General features: G+C 60.4%; 2 protein-coding genes across 2 annotated transcripts in view; one reads left to right on the forward strand and one right to left on the reverse strand.

Moving 5' to 3' along the window:
* Positions 1-642: 642 nt before the first annotated feature.
* Positions 643-1,292, reverse strand: MRPL41 (mitochondrial ribosomal protein L41). Its single transcript, XM_046023548.1, has one exon. It carries the CDS (start codon positions 1,181-1,183, stop codon positions 776-778), a length of 408 nt encoding a protein of 135 aa, XP_045879504.1. The 5' UTR covers positions 1,184-1,292; the 3' UTR covers positions 643-775.
* A 209-nt stretch (positions 1,293-1,501) lies between these two features.
* PNPLA7 (patatin like phospholipase domain containing 7) overlaps positions 1,502-18,400 on the forward strand; it is a 63,154-nt gene continuing 46,255 nt past the window's right edge. Inside the window, 13 exon segments of the mRNA XM_046023541.1 lie at positions 1,502-1,521; positions 2,830-2,861; positions 4,385-4,459; positions 4,600-4,687; positions 5,112-5,191; positions 6,853-6,944; positions 7,116-7,256; positions 7,752-7,911; positions 9,330-9,410; positions 14,227-14,355; positions 14,782-14,862; positions 15,642-15,768; positions 16,423-16,566. Of these exon segments, the coding sequence (XP_045879497.1) occupies positions 2,832-2,861; positions 4,385-4,459; positions 4,600-4,687; positions 5,112-5,191; positions 6,853-6,944; positions 7,116-7,256; positions 7,752-7,911; positions 9,330-9,410; positions 14,227-14,355; positions 14,782-14,862; positions 15,642-15,768; positions 16,423-16,566 (1,228 nt within the window). The 5' untranslated portion in view covers positions 1,502-1,521; positions 2,830-2,831.

Consider the following 18,400-nt stretch of genomic DNA (forward strand, 5'->3'; position numbering starts at 1 on the left):
AAAGATTTTGAGAGAAAAGAATGAGCACAAACGGGGAGGGTTAAAGGGAGAAGCAGGCTCCCCGCGGAGCAGAGAGCCCGATGCACGGCCCCATCCCAGGACCCTGCGTTCATGGCCCGAGCTGAAGGCAGACGCTTCACCGAGTGAGCCCCCAGACGCCCTGAAAGTGTGCCTTTCCCTACCGCGACTGTGCAGTAGTTTTGCGCGAGCACTTGCAGGGAGCAGGGGCAAGTGTACGCACGGTGGCCGCGGCGAGTGCGGCGGGTTAACCCTCCCCCTCGCAGCTTCGGTGACACGGTGGCGGCAGGAACCGAACGGGCTGTGACTGACTCCCGGGTCGTTCCCGGCTCCGGGCGCAGTGCAGGCCGGGGTGGAACGGCGGGTGCAGACGCGGAAAACACGCCGCGTGCGCTTTTCTCAAGCCCGTTCGAGCGTGTGCGCGAGAACCGACCCGCCCCGCCCGCCGAGCCGCCCCCGCGGCAGGGCGCCACCCAGCACCGCGACTGGCCTGAGCTCAGGCGGAAACGTGGCCGGGCGAGCCCCCCAGACAGCCCAGATACCGCGTCTGCCTTCTGCCCGACGAACCCCGAACCGGCTCCCGGCCGGCGGCGCGTCCCCTCGGACAGAAGACTCCGGGCCGTGTTCGGGGTTCAGGGCGTTTATCTAGGACTCGGCCTTCCCGGGAGCAGGCGCGCCGGGCTACGGCTCCAACAGGCGAAGCCAGCGGCCGGACCGCGGCCTGGGCCCCGAGCCCACGGGCAGGACGCCGAGGCGGCTAGCGCGGGAAGTTCCGGGGGTACAGCTGGAAGAGCTTGCCGTCCTGCGTCCGCTCGAAGCCGTACTTCTCCAGCCGCGCCGGGTCCGCGCTGCCGTCCCTGAAGTCCTCCTCGATGGCCGGCGCCGCCGCCTCCCGGAACAGCTGCTCGGCCGTCAGGGGCGCGTCCGGGCCCGCGGGGGCGCGGTAGCTCACGTACGGCCGCAGCCTGAAGCCCGCCAGCTCGGGCACCACCAGCTCCGGGACCATCTCCTTGACCTGCACGAACTTCCCGTTGCGGCCGTGGACGCCGGTGCCCTTGGCGCCGCGGCCCTTGTAGAAGGTGCGCGGGCCGCGCTTGCTGGTCCACCGGCTCATGCGGTCCGCGCCGCGCACCAGCGCGCGAGCAGCCGCGCTCAGAAGGCCCATGCCGAAGCCTGCACGCCGCGAGCGCCCCAGTCGACCCACACGCACCGGCCCCCGCTTCCGGCGGTCCGAACGACTTCCGGCGGTTCGCGCGGCTTCCGGCGCCTTGCGAGACTTCCGGCGGCCAGCACGGCTTCCGACCCCCGCGCCGCAGCAAGAGTAGCTCCGATTGGTGGCGCTGCGTCCAATGTACAGCCTCGGCCCTGCGAGTGGGCGGGACCTCTGGGCCCCGGCCAATGAGCGAGGAGGTGCGACCTTGACTGCCGGGCGGCGGCGGTAGTGACGGGAGCGCGGGCGTCGGGAGCGCGCGGTCCGGGTGAGTCGCCGCAGAGCGCCCGGAGGTAGCGGGGGCCTGGGTGGCTCTGCGAGGAAGGGTATCCGTCAGCGCCCCCAGCCCGTGCCGGGGCGCCCACTGCCCCACTGGCCCGCCCGGCCCTGCGCGGTGGGAGGCGGAGGCCGAGTCCTCCGGACGTTAACCACCACCCCCAGCCCGACGCCCGTCGACCCCGAGGTCCCCCCCGCCGTGAGGCCCGACCCCGACGCCTGTCAACCCCCCGCCTCCAGCCCCGACGCCTGTCAACCTCGAGCCCCCGGCCTCGCTGGTCCCAAACCCCAACCCCTCGCTCCGACGCCCGTCGACCGCGGCTCTCCAGCCCCCGCGCCTGTCCACCCGAGGTTCCCCCGCCCTGATGTCCACCGACCCCGATGACCCCCTAAAATGACACCCAACCTGGACGGCCACTCACCCCGGTGCCTTCCCGACCTCGCAGCCCCGCGCCCCCGCTTCTGTCGGGCTCTGTGCGGTCTGTGCCCTCGCCCGTGCGGGCCCTGAGCTCTGCCCCGCGCGCACGGAGCGAGGGGCGCGTGGGGAGACTGCCTGGTCAGGGCACTAGCGGGCCCCGGGCTGGGGGCGGGCGCTGCCGCCCTTGGGGAGCCTCGGCGGAGAAGGAAGGGTCTTCCGTGTGGGTGGCAGAGGACACAGGACGTTTGACCCAGAAGCACGTGCACTATGACCCCGCATCCGCCTTCTGCGCCTGACTTCTCTGGTTGGGATTTCGGGAGAGACCCTCTGTTGCTGCTGCTTTTCTGAGGGGCCTGGGACACACGGGGACAGCCCCAGACCTGGCTCCTCCCCACGGGACAGGGGCAGGTGAACCAGCTGCCCAAGCTCTTCCTCTTCTCGAGGGGACACATCCACCTCGAGGACTCAAGCCCACTGGCCAGAAACCGCCCTGAGACAGGCTACCAGGTTGTCTTATAGTTGCCCTGTGGGACCGACCCTGTGCACTCCTACCCTGCCCCCAGCTACAGCCCCATGCCTGTGGTCCTGGGAGCTCCTGGCCACACTAGGCCTTGGCTGCGCCGCCCACGCTTGCCCTTGACCTGCCGGGAGAGGAGCTGGACTTGGCCACAGTTGTGGGTTCCTGGGCGGCCGGGAGAGCCGCTGGCAGAGATGGGAGTGGCTCTGGTGGAGAGCACAGCTTTCCATCAGGGGTTTCCTTTCAGTAGAAACAGACGAGAGAGAAAAGGAGCCCAGCCAAAAAGGCTGGAAGCATCGCTCTGCCCCGTGAGCATGAGCTGGCAGGACAGTTGCCTTCCTTTGAACCGGCCTTTCTCCTTTTCACCTTGACTGTTTTTTTCATTTTTAGCCATGAAGCAAGAGGAGGATGCCAGCCCAGAGGTATGGAACTGGAGGGTTCCAGGGATGAATCAGAGCCTCAGAACTCCCAGTGAGGGCCGTTTCTGGACCCAGAGAAAGGATCCTTTCCACATTGCATTGTGGGCCGCTCCTCCAAGTCAGCTGAATGGGAGTGGCAGCTTGGGCCCCTTTTCCCCTTGTCAGAGTCCAGACCCTGCCACTTCTTCCCCTGAGGTCACAACTGTCGTTCTTGCGTCCCCTTAGGACTTCTGCTTGCTTTGAGTCCAGTCTTTTCTCCGTGGAACATCCGTAGCCGTATCACAAGGCCTTTATTCCTAAAGCAGAAAAGCAGATGCATTAAAACAACTCTGAAACGCCTGAGACGCTCAGTACGGGAGATTGCATAACTAGCTTATGGGCCACCTGTGTGACCCTTTCCTTGGTTATCCTTGGTTGTCCTTGACCCGGGGTGGCTGAGCTCCAAGAGACGCCCCTAAGCGAGGAGTGGGTTGTGGGTCCCGTCCTGGCGACAGCTGGGCACGCACTCTAGGAGACACAGGAGAGGCTCTGAAGGAGGAAGCTCCCACTGCTTCCGTTTGTCTGCTGAACCAACTTCAAAGACCTGGTTTTCTGGGCCACTTGCTTACCTGGTTTGCGGCAACTTTCTGCTCTTGAGCCTTCTTTCCAAATGCCCTTCCATTTCACTGGGTTTTCTGGCCTCCGTGCTGTGTCTGCTGCTCTCTCTGAGGATGGCACAAGCTACTTTAGTCCTTGGCACTTGGGGCTTGAATGGATTAGCAGGTGCCCCTACCCCATCCCGTTCCTGGCTGCCCGGGTGGAGGTATGTGGATGCCAGGAGGAACGTGGACAGGCTGCTTGTTTGGCTGCTTTTTCTCGTTCGTTTTCATCTTTTTGGGGAATCTGCCAGTATCCACGTAGGTGGCCTCAGGCATCTGCCCATTCACGGTCCTGTGCTTGCGTTTTTCTCTTCCTCCTCCCTCCCTTGGGTCTGGGCTTCTGAAGCCACACTGACTCCTTCCCTGGGGGTTGGCGGGGGGCAGGCACATAAACTTTCCCTGCTATGAGCTGGTATTCAGGGTTCTCAAAATCCAGAGGACTCGGGGTTTCTGAGCATTGTGGTGTCGGCTTCCATGTGCCCCATTGCCAGCAGCACACGGTCCTGTTGGTCATCGCAGGGCACCGAGGGATGGCCTTCACGAGCCCCGTGGCCAGCCGGCCTTGCTCCTCTAGACTTGGGTCTGAGGGATCTGAAAGCTGAAGATTTAGGATTCACATGTGGTAAAGATGCCTGCGATCTGTGGTCAACACAGCACAGCTCCTGGCCCTGCCCAGCTGCCTGACTGCCCCCGTGTCCCGTGGGTCACCATGGGAGGCAGGTTCCTCTGTCTCCCAAGCAGCCGTGCTCAGAGGACCTCAGCAGCCCAGAAGATCACTTCTTCCCGGGCTGCCGGCTCCGTCCCTAACCAGCAGCTCTGTTCTTGCTGCCCTGTGCAGCCGGGGCCATGCCTGTGTTGGCCCTTCCTGACCACAGTGCTCTGCCCTAGGCTGACTTCTGTTTGGGTTCTGCCCTACAGTCCTGGGGCCTGCAGCTGACGGAGCAGCACTCACAGTCCACCATGGTAACTACCTGCAGTGCTTCCTGGCGGCCATCCCTGGGGTTCGTGGCCCCTTGCACTCCAGGCTGCTCCTTTGTGGCCAGGGTGGGGAGGGGCTCTTTGGCCGTCTTGCTGATGGGTGCTCTGTCTTTTACCGTGCCCAGCTGACAGGGATTGTGATTGGAGCCCTGCTGGCCCTGGCCCTCATTGGCCTTACTGTCTTTTTTGTGTACAGAAGGGTTAGCCAAGTCCGTGAGTATCTCGCTTCAGACTCCAGTTCCAGGGGTAAGGGACAAGGGCTTGGGAGGGTGGCGGAGGTTTGGGTGTCTTGCCCGTGTTCGGAGCTCCTGGGAGCAGCTTGCAGGCCTGCGGTAGCTTTTGCTGGGACCTGCTGGCCTGTCCCAGCTGAGGCTGTGTGCGCTGGACCCATGCAATTTGCATATGTCCCCAGCTTTTTTGGCTCACGTTTCTGAGCAAGACTTTGGTAAAAAATGACACGAGTCCTGCTCCCTGTGAGCCAGCCTGTGCCCGCCCGGGCCCAAGAGGCCACGTGCGTTTCCCCCACGCTGTGTGCCGTAGCAGGGGCAGGACGGGCTCAGTGTGCACACCCTACGGGTTGCCTGGCAGAACCCTCCTGCCCCTCTGTGGCTCAACAACCCCCTCTCTCCCCTTGCAGGACAGGTACAGCCCACTCCTCAGTACAGGTTCCGGAAGAGAGACAAAGTGATGTTTTATGGCCGGAAGATCATGAGGAAGGTAACCTGTGCTGCAGGCCCGCTTCCCACAGGGCTTCCCCCAGCAGCCTGCGGCTGCCCTCACCCTGCAACGCTGCGGCCTCTGTACCCTCAGAGACGGTTAGCCAGTGTGGAGAGATGGAGGCCTCATCAGCCTGTGTCCTGGGGCACAGCATGTCCTGGCTTCCGTGCTGCAATCGGGGTCCTGCCGAGATGTGGACACGGGAAGGCCTCCCTTGTCAGCATCAGTCCCCACGTGGAGAATAGATGGCCTGGTCCAGTCCTGCCCGGTCACCCCCGGGCCTCTCCCACCCCCTGAGGGCAGGAGGGACTCAACACTGCCCAGGGCTTGCCCTGCTTGAAATACGAGTAGCTGCTGGCATTTTGGAGTGGCCTCTCCTTGCCGCTTGCCCTGGGTTCACCGCTACTACGCGTCCTCTGTATCGAACTCAAAATCCCACAGCAGGGGCACCTGCGGGGCTCAGTGGGTTGAGCCTCTGCCTTAGGCTCAGGTCATGGTCTCAGGGTCCTGGGATCGAGCCCCACATCGGGCTCTCTGCTCAGCAGGAAGCCTGCTTCTCCCTCCCCCACTCCCCCTGCTCGTGTTCCCGCTCTCACTGTATTTCTGTCAAATAAATAAATACAATCTTTTAAAAAAAATAAAGAAATGCCACAGGGAAGGCCTGTGAGTCCCTGTGTGGACTTCACGTTCATCTTGGCCTCAGGCGGTGACATGGAGGTGACCCAGCACTGCCAACAGGCCGAGGCGCGGGCCTCAAGCCTAAGTATGGTCGCCTCAGCCTGGTGAGGGCCACGTGCGCTGACCTCAGGCAGGTCTTGAAGGAAACTGCACGGGCTGAGTTGGGAGGCAGTGAACCAGTGGTTCCGCTGAGGACTGCAGTGGCCAGACCTGGGCTGAGGAGGCCAGGAGAGGGGTCCCGTGGCTCCAGGTCACCTGGAGGGAAGGAGGAGTTGGGACCTTACACCCGTAGCCCACACCATGAGGCAGGTGCTGCTCGGGGAGCAGCGGGGCAGCGGCTGCCCACGGGGGGCTGCTGACATCCAGGAACCAGCACTCTGCACGCTTACGCCGCTCTAACCGAGGGTGGTGAAGGGGCAAAGACTTTCTAGACCCAGGATGCTCACGCGGGGGTGGGGGCTGGGGGCTGGGGGAGGCTTAGGACAGGACTAACTTGCGTATTTATTAGAGAGAGATGGCGGGCGTGCATGAGCAGGAGAGGCAGGGAAAGGGAAGGAGAAGGCCAAGCACACTCCATGATGAGCACAGAACCGGACACAGGGCTCGATCTCACAACGCTGAGGTCATGACCAGAGCCCAAACCAAGAGCTACATTCTTAACAAACTGGGCCACCAGCCGCCCTGGGCCAGCTTTCCGAGGGCTGTGGGAAGGGACTGCTGTGTCAGTGGAACAGGAGAGGCCGAGTCTCAGGCTTGCCCGCAGACGGGACTCAGGCCTGAGGACCTGGTGCTCTCTCGAGGGCTTCACTGTCCCCAGTACCAGGGATGGTCCCCGTGTGCTGGGCAGGTAGGCAGGCAGGGCCGGACCCTGGGAGCTGATGCCATGCCTGCAGGCTGCCCACAGGGCAGGTGCTGGGGGCTGAGGCTGAGGCCAGGTCCATTAGGTCCTGGCTCAGGACTCGGCCTCTCCTTTTGCCCTGCAGGTGACCACACTGCCCCACACGCTGGTGGGCGGCCCGGCGATCCCCCGGCAGCGGGCGAGGAAGAGGACCAAGGTGCTATCTCTGGCCAAGAGGTACTAACAGTGTCCTTCGGACCTCACGTGCCCGAGCTGCCCTCCCTGGAGGGCGCTGGCGAGCCTGCTGGCCATCGCTGCGGCCCCTGGCTGTCCTGCCTCCGTGCACCGTGCTCACGCCTGCTGCTTGGAACGCCTGGGGCTCCAGGTGCGCGGATCTCTGCTTTGCAGGATTCTGCGTTTCAAGAAGGAGTACCCGGCCCTGCAGCCGAAGGAGCCCCCGCCCTCCCTGCTGGAGGCCGACCTCACGGAGTTTGACGTGAAGAACTCGCACCTGCCCTCGGAAGTTCTGTACATGCTGAAGAACGTGCGGTAAGATGAGGAGGCTGCAGGAGGGCCCGGGCCACGCTCCCTTTCCTGGGGCCGCCGCAGCCCCTCGTGGCGCTCTCCTGTGGTTTCGGATGCTTGCCAGCATTTCCCGGTCCAGGAGGAAACTCAGAGCGGGTGCGGGGAGCGCGAGACTGCGCCGAAGCTACAGCCTTCACTCTCGGGCTCCCTCCCGTCTCTGCCTGGAAACCCTGTTCCTCTTCCTAGCGCTGCTTTGCCGTCCCAGGCTTTTGTGCGCGCCTTTGGCTCAGATTCACAGTCATGGCTCAGGAGTTCTTTACGCTGATGGAAAAGCAGTTTGTGGGAATTGCCGAAGTGTCCGCTTCGGTCCTGACGTGGCTCGGGTGGCTAGTGCTGACTGGCGGGGGTGAACCCCCGCTCCGCGGGTCTGGCCAGTGCTGACAGTGGCAATGGCCATGTCTCCGTCAGCCTCCTCCTGTCCTTCCTGGGAGGTCTCCCACACGTGCTGTGGTTTTGCAGGGTCCTGGGCCACTTTGAGAAGCCGCTGTTCCTGGAACTTTGCAAACACATGGTCTTTGTGCAGCTGCTCGAAGGAGAACATGTCTTCCAGCCAGGGGAGCCGGATACCAGCATCTATGTGGTGCAGGATGGGCGCCTGGAAGTCTGCGTCCAGGACGCGGTGAGAGTGTCTGGTGGTGTGGGGGGGCCAAGGGGGAGCAGGGCGAGGTGGACGGTGCGGTCTGCGGTGTTTGTTGAGTCAGTTCTGTACCCCATGTGGGGCTTAAACTCATGACCCCGAGATCAAGAGCTGCACATTCTACCATCTGAGCCAGCCAGGCGTCCCCGTTGTGTTTTTACTAACATGTGTGCCGTGGAAAAGCTTCTTAAAAGGTTCCTACTGAAAAGTGAGTATAAAATGTTGTGTTCTTTGGGGGAAAGACACACTTTGCTGTGACAGGCGCTGGCGCAGGGTCACTGTGCCCTTGACATGGGTCCACTGGTGTGCTGGCTTCACTCACGCGTGGGGCGTGCCCGTTACTTACTGGGTTCCGTGGCACTTGGGGTTTCCTGCGCTCTAGCTGTCCCAGGCAGGCGCCGCGCCTGTCTCCTTAGAGTACCCCAGTGGCCACCCCCTGTTGTTGGAGCAGACTCTTGGGGGCCCCAGACTGCACAAGGTGGTCCCCTGGGCTTAAGGAAGTCCCCACCTGCCAGAGCCCGGGGGGTGGGCCCTGACCCAGCAGGGCTCCCGCAAGTCCTTTCTAGACACGATGCTGTCTGTGTGTGGCTTCGTCTGCGCTGGACTTGGTGGGGTGATGAGAAAGGAAATGGTCTTCATCCAGCCCTCAGCGTCCAGGGCTGCCATCAGCCCGGCTGGCGGGCCTTTCCTGGAATGGAGCCTTTGGGCCAGAAGGAAGGGTTCTTGGAGGCTGACCTGGGCCAAGTTTGAACAAGTTCAAAAGGGGTTTTCCCGGGTCAAGCTGAGATGAAGTTCTTATACTAAATAACCACCATAGTTCTCGTTTCTGTTTTAATCCAGTGGAAAAGTATATCAAAACACTATGATTACAAGCCATAAGTGACTCTTAATCTCACAAAACAAACTGAGGGTGGCCGGGGGAGGGGGGAGGGAGAGGGGTGGGGTGATGGACACTGGGGAGGGGGTGCGCTGTGCTCAGTGCTGCGAAGTGCGTCAACCTGGCGATTCACAGCCCTGTGCCCCTGGGGCTAATAATACGTGTTTATAAAAAAATTATTAAAAAACCACTCTGATTTATAGCAGTAAGAACTGAGTCTGGGCCTCTCAGCCTTCTGTTTAGATCAGCAGACTCCTTAGGTTTTGTGAAATTCAGTCTAAGTCCTCCTAGTGAGGACAGGCCATGGGTTGGAGGGCCCAGCTCCGCCCGGACTTCCTGACTGCTCTCACTCAGCCTCGTGTTTTCTGTCCTCTGCTTTGGACCTTATCACATCTGGAATTGCCAGAGGTCCACTAGGGCTGGCCCAGCTCTCGGGACAGGCGGCAGTGGCGGTCAGGTGGCCCAGCTGGCCCGGGCTGGGCGGAGCCTCCGGTCAGCGGGTGACTCTGCTCTGCTCCCACAGGACGGCGCTGAGGTGGCGGTCAAAGAGGTTCTGGCCGGAGACAGCGTCCACAGTCTCCTCAGCATCCTGGACGTCATCACCGTGAGTCCCCTGGGTCCACCCAAAGTCACCGGGACAGCAGGTCCCCCGCACCAAGGCCGGTTCTCCCCAGTGGCGAGGGGCTGGGGTATGGACCGGGGTGCACGGGACTCCCCATAGGCCAGCGATGTGTGTGGGAGCAGCTTTAACTGTGTGTTCAAGCGGAGCTGGCGTTTGCTTATGCGTTTTTTTGTTTCTTTTTTTAAAGATTTTATTTATTTATTTGACAGAGAGAAATCACAAGAGAGGCAGGCAGAGAGAGAGGAAGGGAAGCAGGCTCTCCGCTGAGCAGAGAGCCCGATGTGGGACTCGATCCCAGGACCCTGAGACCATGACCTGAGCCGAAGGCAGCGGCTCAACCCACTGAGCCACCCAGGCGCCCCTGCTTATGCGTTTTGACTGCCTTTTCAGTGATGGTTTTTTGGACTGAGTAGTGTATGCACGTGGTCCGCGATTCAGAAGGGACAACCGCAGATGGAAAGATTCCTCTCATCTTTTAGGCCCCAAGGCCCCTTCCTGGGAGGGGCCCTCCTGTGGGCTTCTGTGCCAGCGGGTACCTCTGTTGTCCCCAGTCTTCTGCTGAGCGTTGTGGTGAATGGTTCTGTGTGCACACCGTCTCACGTTCTCTAGCTGCGGAGACGACCTGGGTGTGAGGGTGTGCACACTGCCCACGCCTGAGCCATGGTCCTGTGGCAGGACACCGTGTCCTCACCCACCAGCCAGGCAGTCAGCTCGCGTTTGGTCTTCGTCAGTGCAGTTACAAAACAACACCTCATGTTATCTTGGGATGTCTAAACTTACTGGCTTGGAACATTTTTTTTTTTTAAGATTTTTATTTACTTACTTGAGAGAGAGCGTAAGCAGGAGAGGGACAGAGGGAGAAGCCGACTCTCTGCTGAGCAGGGAGCCCGAAGCCGGGCTCGATCCCAGGACCCCGGGATCGTGACCGGAGCTGAAGGCAGTCGCTCAACCCACTGAGCCCCCCAGGCGCCCCGTCGTCGGGCATCTCAGACATGGGCAGAAGTAGACGGAATAGTAAAATCAGTTATGTGTGCGTCACTCGCTGCAGAAAGTCTCAGCTCAGCAACCTGTTCCTTTCTCACTGACTAGAATTCACTCTGATTTTCTCCTCCAGAGTCAAATCTCTGTACAGTGAAACTTATCTTCAGCGTGCACCGCCCGAGCTCTGATGGTGCACTCGCCTGCGTAGCTCAAAAGGTGTATTTGATTGTCTCCTTACCTTCCAGGCTCTCCTTCCTGCTTTCACTTTTAGCTGTTCACCAAGGCAGCGTGTACCTCGGTTTCCCCCAGACACTGCACAGAGGGGTCTCCAGAGTGGTTTAGCAGGCCTTGGCCAGGATGCGTCCATGTGGGGCCAGGAGTTTCGGTGTCTGGGTGACGCTCATGACGGGTGCGGCCCTGGGTGGGTGTCCTGTGATGTGGCCCCGGGCGCTTGTGTCCAAGGGGGTGACAGACTCGAGACTTGGGAGTGTTTGTGGTGCTCCCCCATCCCTGCCAGGCTGGCACAGACACGCTTTGAGCTTTGCCGGGGCCTGGGGTGGGGGCGATGCTAGGACTCCAGCGCCTCGCTCTGCCCCCAGGACCTGGTGCGTCTTCATAGGACGCTTGGCCAGCACTGAGAGAGACACCGCTTCCTCGGAGCGAGGCCGAGCTGCCTCGAAAGGCCAGTGGCTTTGCCTAAGGCGCTGTGCTGGGAAGGGGCTCCCAGGTGTGCGGGGCGGGTGGTGTCCGGCTCTGCGGGACTCTGGCTGGTATGTCAGAGTCTGTGAGGTGGACTGTGAGTCTGAGATGCCCAGGAGGTGTAGACGGATTGTCTGTCTCCATGGAGACCAGTCAGGGCGTCATGCAGCTCTGTGGCTTCCCTCTGCCCTGGTGAGGGTTAAGCAAAATGTAGCTTCGGTGGAGGCTCTTCTCGGTGCTTCTTGTCTCACTGTGCTTTCAGGCGTGGACAGGAAACGTGCACTGTGACCAGGCCTCCCCGACCTGCTGCGTCCCTGCCCTCCTCCTGCGGTGGGAGCCCGCCACCCTTCAGTGGGGCAGGGTGAGGACACAGGGCTGATGTTTGAGAGAAAATAATTCTATATTGTGATTAATTGATCATCTGGAGGGACATCATTTTTGCCTAATCAAATATTTGTGTTTGTTGCTTAAAAAAATTAATTCTGTCCAAGTAACAGATTCTTTTCTTTTTTAAAATATTTTATTTGTTTATTGGACAGATCACAAGTAGGCAGAGAGGCAGGCGGGGGGGGAGAAGCAGGCTCCCCACTGAGCAGAGAGCCCGATGCGGGGCTCGATCCCAGGACCCTGGGATCATGACCTGAGCCAAAGGCAGAGGCTTAACCCTCCGAGCCACCCAGGCACCCCCTTGGAGTGTCTTTCTAACAGAGCAGAGACCAGCGGGCCTGCCGTGGGGATGCGCACTCCCCTTCAAACTGCCCTCTCTAATGGGAGGTGGTGTTTATTATTATTATTTTTTTTTCTGACTGAAGTAACAACATATTCTTTTGATAACCTAGGCAATTTTGATTCTTTTAGTTTTTCTCCATTTTACTGAGAAACGGTCAGCACGCGTGCCTGCGTGTGCGTGGTGCACGGCAGGGCGTCTCGGGTTACCTCTGCTGTGAGGTGATCCCCACGGGTCCAGCTCACACCCATCATCTCACGGAGACACATTTAAACGAGCTGTGATGAGCTCCTAAGACCCCCCTTCCCAGCGTTCCTACGTGTCCTGCGGCAGCCACGGGCACCCTGGTGCTCCTATCCCTGGTACTCACCGTCCTGATGCTCGAGCTGGAACTCGGGAACTTTGACCACCTTACTCCGGCTCCCCGCCCCTCACTACGGTAACTTTTACAGACGTTGTGGAACATCCCACAGATACAGAAACGGACGAGGTAGCAAGCAGCCGCGCGAGCTGTCACACAGGCATGTAGCCGTCGCCGGGCTGCCTAGCCGTAAACCCGCCCTCCCGTGTCCCTCTCCTTTGTCAGAGGACAGCTGTGCCCTCTGCAGTGCGTGGCACGGAGGCTCCCGCCCTGACCCTGCGTGGCTTTATGCTGCGCGTGGCTCCTTGGCTGCCGGGCCTCTGCGGGTCGGTGGGGCCAGGCCCCCGCGGGCGGGCCGTGTCCCGGTCCGGCCGTCCGCACCACCATCCCGCTGCCCACGGTTCAGCTTGTTTACAGTTGTTTCTCGTTCTGCCTCTGCTGCTGAGCACGTTTGGAAAAGCAGAAAGCATTCCTGGGTGTCTGTGCCTTGGGCACACTCTCAGCAGGTCAGGCTCTCTCTGTGGTTCGCACGGTTTTTCGATCTGAGGTGAGGTTGGAGGTGTTTTTCTAAATCGGTCAGTTTGGAAATAAGTAGCCATGAGCTAGTTTTAGCAACAGTGGCTACACGGTCACTCCCTTTTCCCACCTTTCCCCAAACATACGTACTCTCTGATTCTTGGACAGAGACGAGAATTGCCATCTGATGGGGTTTGTGGGGTCCTCCCTTGGCTCTCCTGGGACCTCCTAACTGCTTGACTTGCTTGTGAGTGGGAGACCAGGTGAGGCCACATGCAGAATACACCCTCTACCCACTGTATCCACAGAAGCAGTGTCCGCTTTCCGTAGGGTGGCCGAGTGGTGCGTAAGCGATGAGGGGGTGTCCGGGCACTTTTGGCCTCACCAGGGGGCAGGGAACCCAGAGCTGGCCTGTACTTTCTGTCCTTTAATCCCTGGCAGGTGACTGCTCTGTGCTCCCGTTTCTTGTGGTGTAGTTGTGGTCTCCCGGGGACACTTTTTTTTTTAAAGATTTTATTTATTTATTCATCTGACAGAAATCACAAGTAGGCAGAGAGGCAGGCAGAGAGAGAGGAGGAAGCAGGCTCCCTGCCGAGCAGAGAGCCCGATGCGGAGCTCGATCCCAGGACCCTGAGATCATGACCTGAGCCGAAGGCAGAGGCTTCACCCACTGAGACCCCAGGCGCCCTGCACTTTTCTTTTTATAAAGGACGTGAAATGAGCAGAAAAGGGAAGAAATATAACGGAATCGCAGAGCTCACTTAGAGTGTTTTCAGAACCACGTGTCCGGGTTCCCGACGCACAGGGCTTGGTCAGGAGGTCAGGACTACCGCAGCTCCCCTGCTGTGGGCAGACTTTCCGGCGTGGCCAGCCCCGTCCTGAGACTGCCAGGCCTCACCCTGTGAACACAGACGTCGCTAGCTGGGTGAGAGGCTCCCTCCAGGAACCAGAGCCAACACTGGCCTCGTTCCTCACCATTCAGCCCTGGCAGTGCAGCCGTGGTGTGTGTGTGGGCCACAGAATTCCATCCGTGGCTGGGGTGTGGCGCAGCGTGGTGCAGCCACCGTGGAAACAGCGTGGTAGTTTCCTGAAAGTTAAAGATGCGTATACTGGGCGGCCCGGAAGCCGTATGTGAACATTTAGAACGGCTCTCTGTGTAATTGCCCCAACTGGAAACAAGCCAGATGCCCTTTAGAGCAGCACAGCAGGCCTCAAGCTGCCGTCTCAGGGAAGGGAGCCAGCCCTGTGTGATGCCATTTATGTGACGTTTTGACAAAGGCAAACCGTCAGGACAGATGGACGCCGGTGGCTGCCAGGAAGCATCAGGGATGGCTCGGGCGGTGTCCTGGCTGGAGAAGCGGGCTCCGCGTGCTCCTGCTGGGCGGGGGGCTCCTCGAGCGCGGCGAGGTGCAGTGAGGCCGTGGTAGGCGCTTCCGTGTGCAGCCACGTGCTGGAGTCTCGTCCCTTCTGGGGACGGGGGTGCTGGGAGCCGCCTGACCCTGGTGTCCTTGCAGGGCCACACCGCTCCGTACAAAACCGTGTCCGCCCGCGCCGCTGTCCCTTCCACGGTCCTCCGGCTCCCAGCGGTGGCTTTTCAAGGAGTGTTTGAGAAGTATCCCGAGACCCTGGTGAGGGTGGTGCAGGTGGGTCCCGGGCAGGAGCCCCTTCTGGCCCCGGTGAAGGGGTGCCAAGCGCTTACCGCAGCTGCGGCATCGCTTCGGAGGGCTGCACACCCAGGAGGGCCGTCTGCCACGGGTGCAGGAAGGACCGCGGTGGTTTTTTGAAGGATTTATAACATACATTTTACAGTCGAAGTTAATACTCATGACCTCAAAGAGGCCTCAGAGCTCCCACTTGCCCCTCAAAGAGTGGTGTTTTTGTTACTAAATTTGTCGTTTTGAAGTAATCTTAGATTTACTGACAACCTGCAGAGTCAGGGTAGTTTCCCTGCGCGCCGACGGCTGCTGTCCTGGGTGCGCACGGGGCACTGTCAGGCCGGGGGCTTCAGGTCGCGCTGGGGCGGGGGCCTGCGGGAGGCCTGGGCCCAGCCCCACCGGCTGTTCTCGCAGATCATCATGGTGCGGCTACAGAGGGTCACCTTTCTGGCTCTGCACAACTACCTGGGCCTGACCACAGAGCTCTTCAACCCAGTGAGTGTGGCCTCGTGGCCTGGCTGCGGCACTGGGACCCTGGGCCTGGGGAGGGCTCGTGGGGCTGTGTTTATCCCTCTGCCTGGAAGCCGGGGCTGGCGGGGGAGTTGGCGGCTCGACTGTCACGAGGCCGTGCACTGAGAACGGCCCCACCGGAGAGATTTGGGGGTGGGCCCCCCCAGTGCCCGTCCTGGGAGAGCCTACAGTTTGGCCTGAATGTGGCTCCTTCAGTCACCTCGATCCATAAGGTCCCCTGCCCCTTTCCTGTTGTCCACCGGGCAAACGCGGCCTGCCTGCCAGCGGAGGCTGTCCCCTCCTGTCCCTCAGGGTCCCTCCTGTTGGCACTCGGGGCGGAGGGGCCAGCTTGCTCCCCACAGAGCTGCTGTGAGCAGTCGATGTAGATGAAACCCTCGTGGGCCCTGCTTCGGGGGGATCTGGCTGCTGATTGCTCATTCCTGGGGTCAGCCCTGCACATGGGGGTTCTCCTGGTTCTGATGGGTTTTAGGGTTTGTCATCTTCCTTCACTGGTATTTTAAGGCGGATCCTTTTGTTTTCTGCGTTACCTTTCTTCGTCATAAAGAGCGTTACGGTTTCTGACGATGTTGACCACCATTTAAGTCTGATAGAGCAGCCAGGACAAAGCCCGCTGGGCTCCTGCTGCCTCAAGCACACGGCTGGTCTCTGCGCTGGTCGCCACCCCTCTTGTTCTCCCAAGTGTGGCTGCGAGAGCACTAGCCCAGGTGCGACCCTGGAACACCGACTGCTCTCCCACATCCCAGGAGAGCCAGGCCATCCCCCTGGTGTCTGTGGCCAGTGTGGCTGCTGGGAAGGCCAAGAGGCAGGCGTGCTACAGCCCTGAGGATCGTCCGGAGAGGCCCCTGCGGCCCCAGGAGACCTGCGACCCAGGTACGGTCCCCAGACGGGCCTCCAGCCTGAGTCCGGGCCTCCTTCCCACCCCGGCCACCCCTCCCGTCTCCCCTGTCTCTGTGGGAGAACTTGGCTCCACAGAAAAGCCATCAGGAGCAGATTCCACGCCTCCTGTTGCTCTGAGCTTTAGAGAAGGTCCCAGATCTGGGGAAAGAAACTGTCCATTGAGGCTTCTTGGATACGAGTCACCTTCAGGGTGCCCGTAACACACAGCCACGCTATCGAGTGTGGCGTAGCTCACCTGTGTGTTTACAGACTCATGGACCAAAGCTGCGGTGTGCAGCTCAGAGCCTTCCCAGAAGGTGGTTTTCGGGCTTGTTTACCTGAGGAGCCGGTGGAGCACCGATGTGTGCCAGGCTCATGTCAAGTGTGCCAAGATGGTCCCCTTAGCTAGGACCGCCACTGGGATGGGGACCCGCAAGTCCTCAGCCTGGTGTAGGAACCTGGCTGCGAGGGGCAAGTCAGTTCAGGAAGACCTAGGAGAGGCAGAGCAGGGCCTGCGTCCAAGGCCGGCACGGGCCCACCATGCCTCGGGCAGGTGGATGCTGATGCTGAGGCCTCGGGACCTTGAGACGTGAGCTTTGTGTGCCACCGTGAGAACAGAGGCCTTCCTTCCTACCCGTCCCCTCCCAGCGGATCGAGGGGGCAGCCGTGCAGCGGGCTCAGGGCCGCCGCTGAAGAGGAGCCGGTCCTTCCCGCTGCCTTCCGTCCACGAAGAGACCCTGGATGAGCTCGGCAAGGCCCAGGCGGGAGACCAGACGCCTCTTGTCCCACCGGGTAAGGCATTGGACACCCTGAGCTTGGAGCAAGTACGGGTGGGCGAGCTCTGAGGGCCAGAGGGCCCTGTGCCCACCCGCTGCTCAGTTAGGTGCGGTGGCGAGTGTCTTGCTGCCCGAGTATCACGTGGGCTCCTCTCTACACTGCCCTGTTTTACCCTTGCCTCGCGTCTGTGTCCCAGGGGTCCGCATCCCCGAGGCTGTGCCGGGCCACAGCGGGAGAAGCACCGCCCCCCGCCCCCCCCCCGTGCTGGGCCGTGCCCGCCAGCACACGCCGTGTGGCATCCTCCGCGGAAATGGGTTTCCTAGGCCCTCTGGCCCTTCAGCTGCCACCAGGACCTGCTTTCATTAAAGCCGAGTTCTCAGGGCGCCTGGGGGGCTCGGTCGGTGAAGCGTCTGTCTTCGGCTCGTGTCATGATCCCGGAGTCCTGGGGTCTGGCTCCGCATCGGGCTCTCTGCTCCGCGGGGAGCCTGCTTCTCCCTCTTCCGCTTCCCCTGCTTGTGCTCCCTACACCTCCCTCTCTGTCTCCTTTTGTCAAATAAGTAAATAAAATCTTTAGAAAATGAAGCCGAGCTCTCCAGGGGCTGTCCGTGCGGGCTCCTCCCCCCTCTGCCTCTGCTGCGCTGTCTCAGAGGCTCGCTGCCCCTCTCTGGCCCCTTGCCCACGGGGACCTGGTCATGGGCTCCGTGTGCTGCAGCCTGGATGCTCTCCCAGGGGGACCCACAGTGCTGCCAACGGTTCTCACGCTCACCCCCCATCTGCACAAACTAGCTCGCTCCTTCTCACCTTCTAATTTTGCTCTTACGTTGGAGAGTCTGTCTTGTTTTCGTGTGTTCTCTGATGTTGGCAGGTTTCATCGTCTGGTGTGTTTGAGACCCGTTTGGGTTCCCTCTTCAAGAACTGTCTGTTCAGGGGTGCGCGGCTGGCTGGGTCGGTAGAGCATGTGATGCTTGATCTCAGGGTTGAGCTTGAGCCCCACGTTGGGTGTGGAGACTACTAACAAAACCCCGAACTCTCTGCTTATATTCTCTGCCCGTTTTCTGCAGGGTTTCCTGACTCTGTTTCATTGGTCTGCACTCATTCTTCATGTGCTCTGGATAGGGCCCTTCCGTCACTTGTAATTGTTGAGCCTGTTTCTGGCTCCCGGAACAGGAGCCCCGATGCCGCTGTACTGCGAACCGGCCACGGCACACCCTGCGATCGGCGTCTGGCGCCTTCCTCCTCCCTCCTGCCTCATTCACTGGGGCGTAGCGGGTCCTCCCGGATCCTCTTCTGGATGCTGCGTGGATCGTCTTCCGCGCGGAGGGTTTCTTCCTGTGCCCTTCCTGCTTGTTCGAAGTCAGAAATTCAGCCTTTCCTTACTTTGTGTGCTGATGATTTACACAACGCCATTCACGAAACCGTCTTTTGTTTCCTATTGCCTTTTTTGATGCCATCTTTCTTCGGTGTCAAGTTTCTGAATGTACGATTGTTTGTTTTTGGTTTTTTTTTGAAGATTTTATTTATTTGACAGAGACACAGTGAGAGAGGAAGCACAGGCAGGGGGAATGGAAGAGGGAGAAGCAGGCTTCCCGCTAAGCAGGGAGCCTAAGGCGTGGCTTGATCCCAGGAATGACCCGAGCCAGGCAGACGCTTAACGACTGAGCCGCCCAGGTCCCCCCCCCCTTTTTCTTGAGTAATAGGTTTTTGTTTTGTTTTGTTTTTTTAAAGATTGTATTTATTTATGTGACAGAGATGACAAGTAGGCAGAGAGGCAGGCAGAGAGAGAGGAGGAAGCAGGCTTCCTGCTGAGCAGAGAGCCCGATGTGGGGCTCGATCCCAGGACCCTGAGACC

This window comes from Meles meles, chromosome 11 (assembly GCF_922984935.1).
Source record: "Meles meles chromosome 11, mMelMel3.1 paternal haplotype, whole genome shotgun sequence".
NCBI classification, from domain to species: domain Eukaryota; kingdom Metazoa; phylum Chordata; class Mammalia; order Carnivora; family Mustelidae; genus Meles; species Meles meles.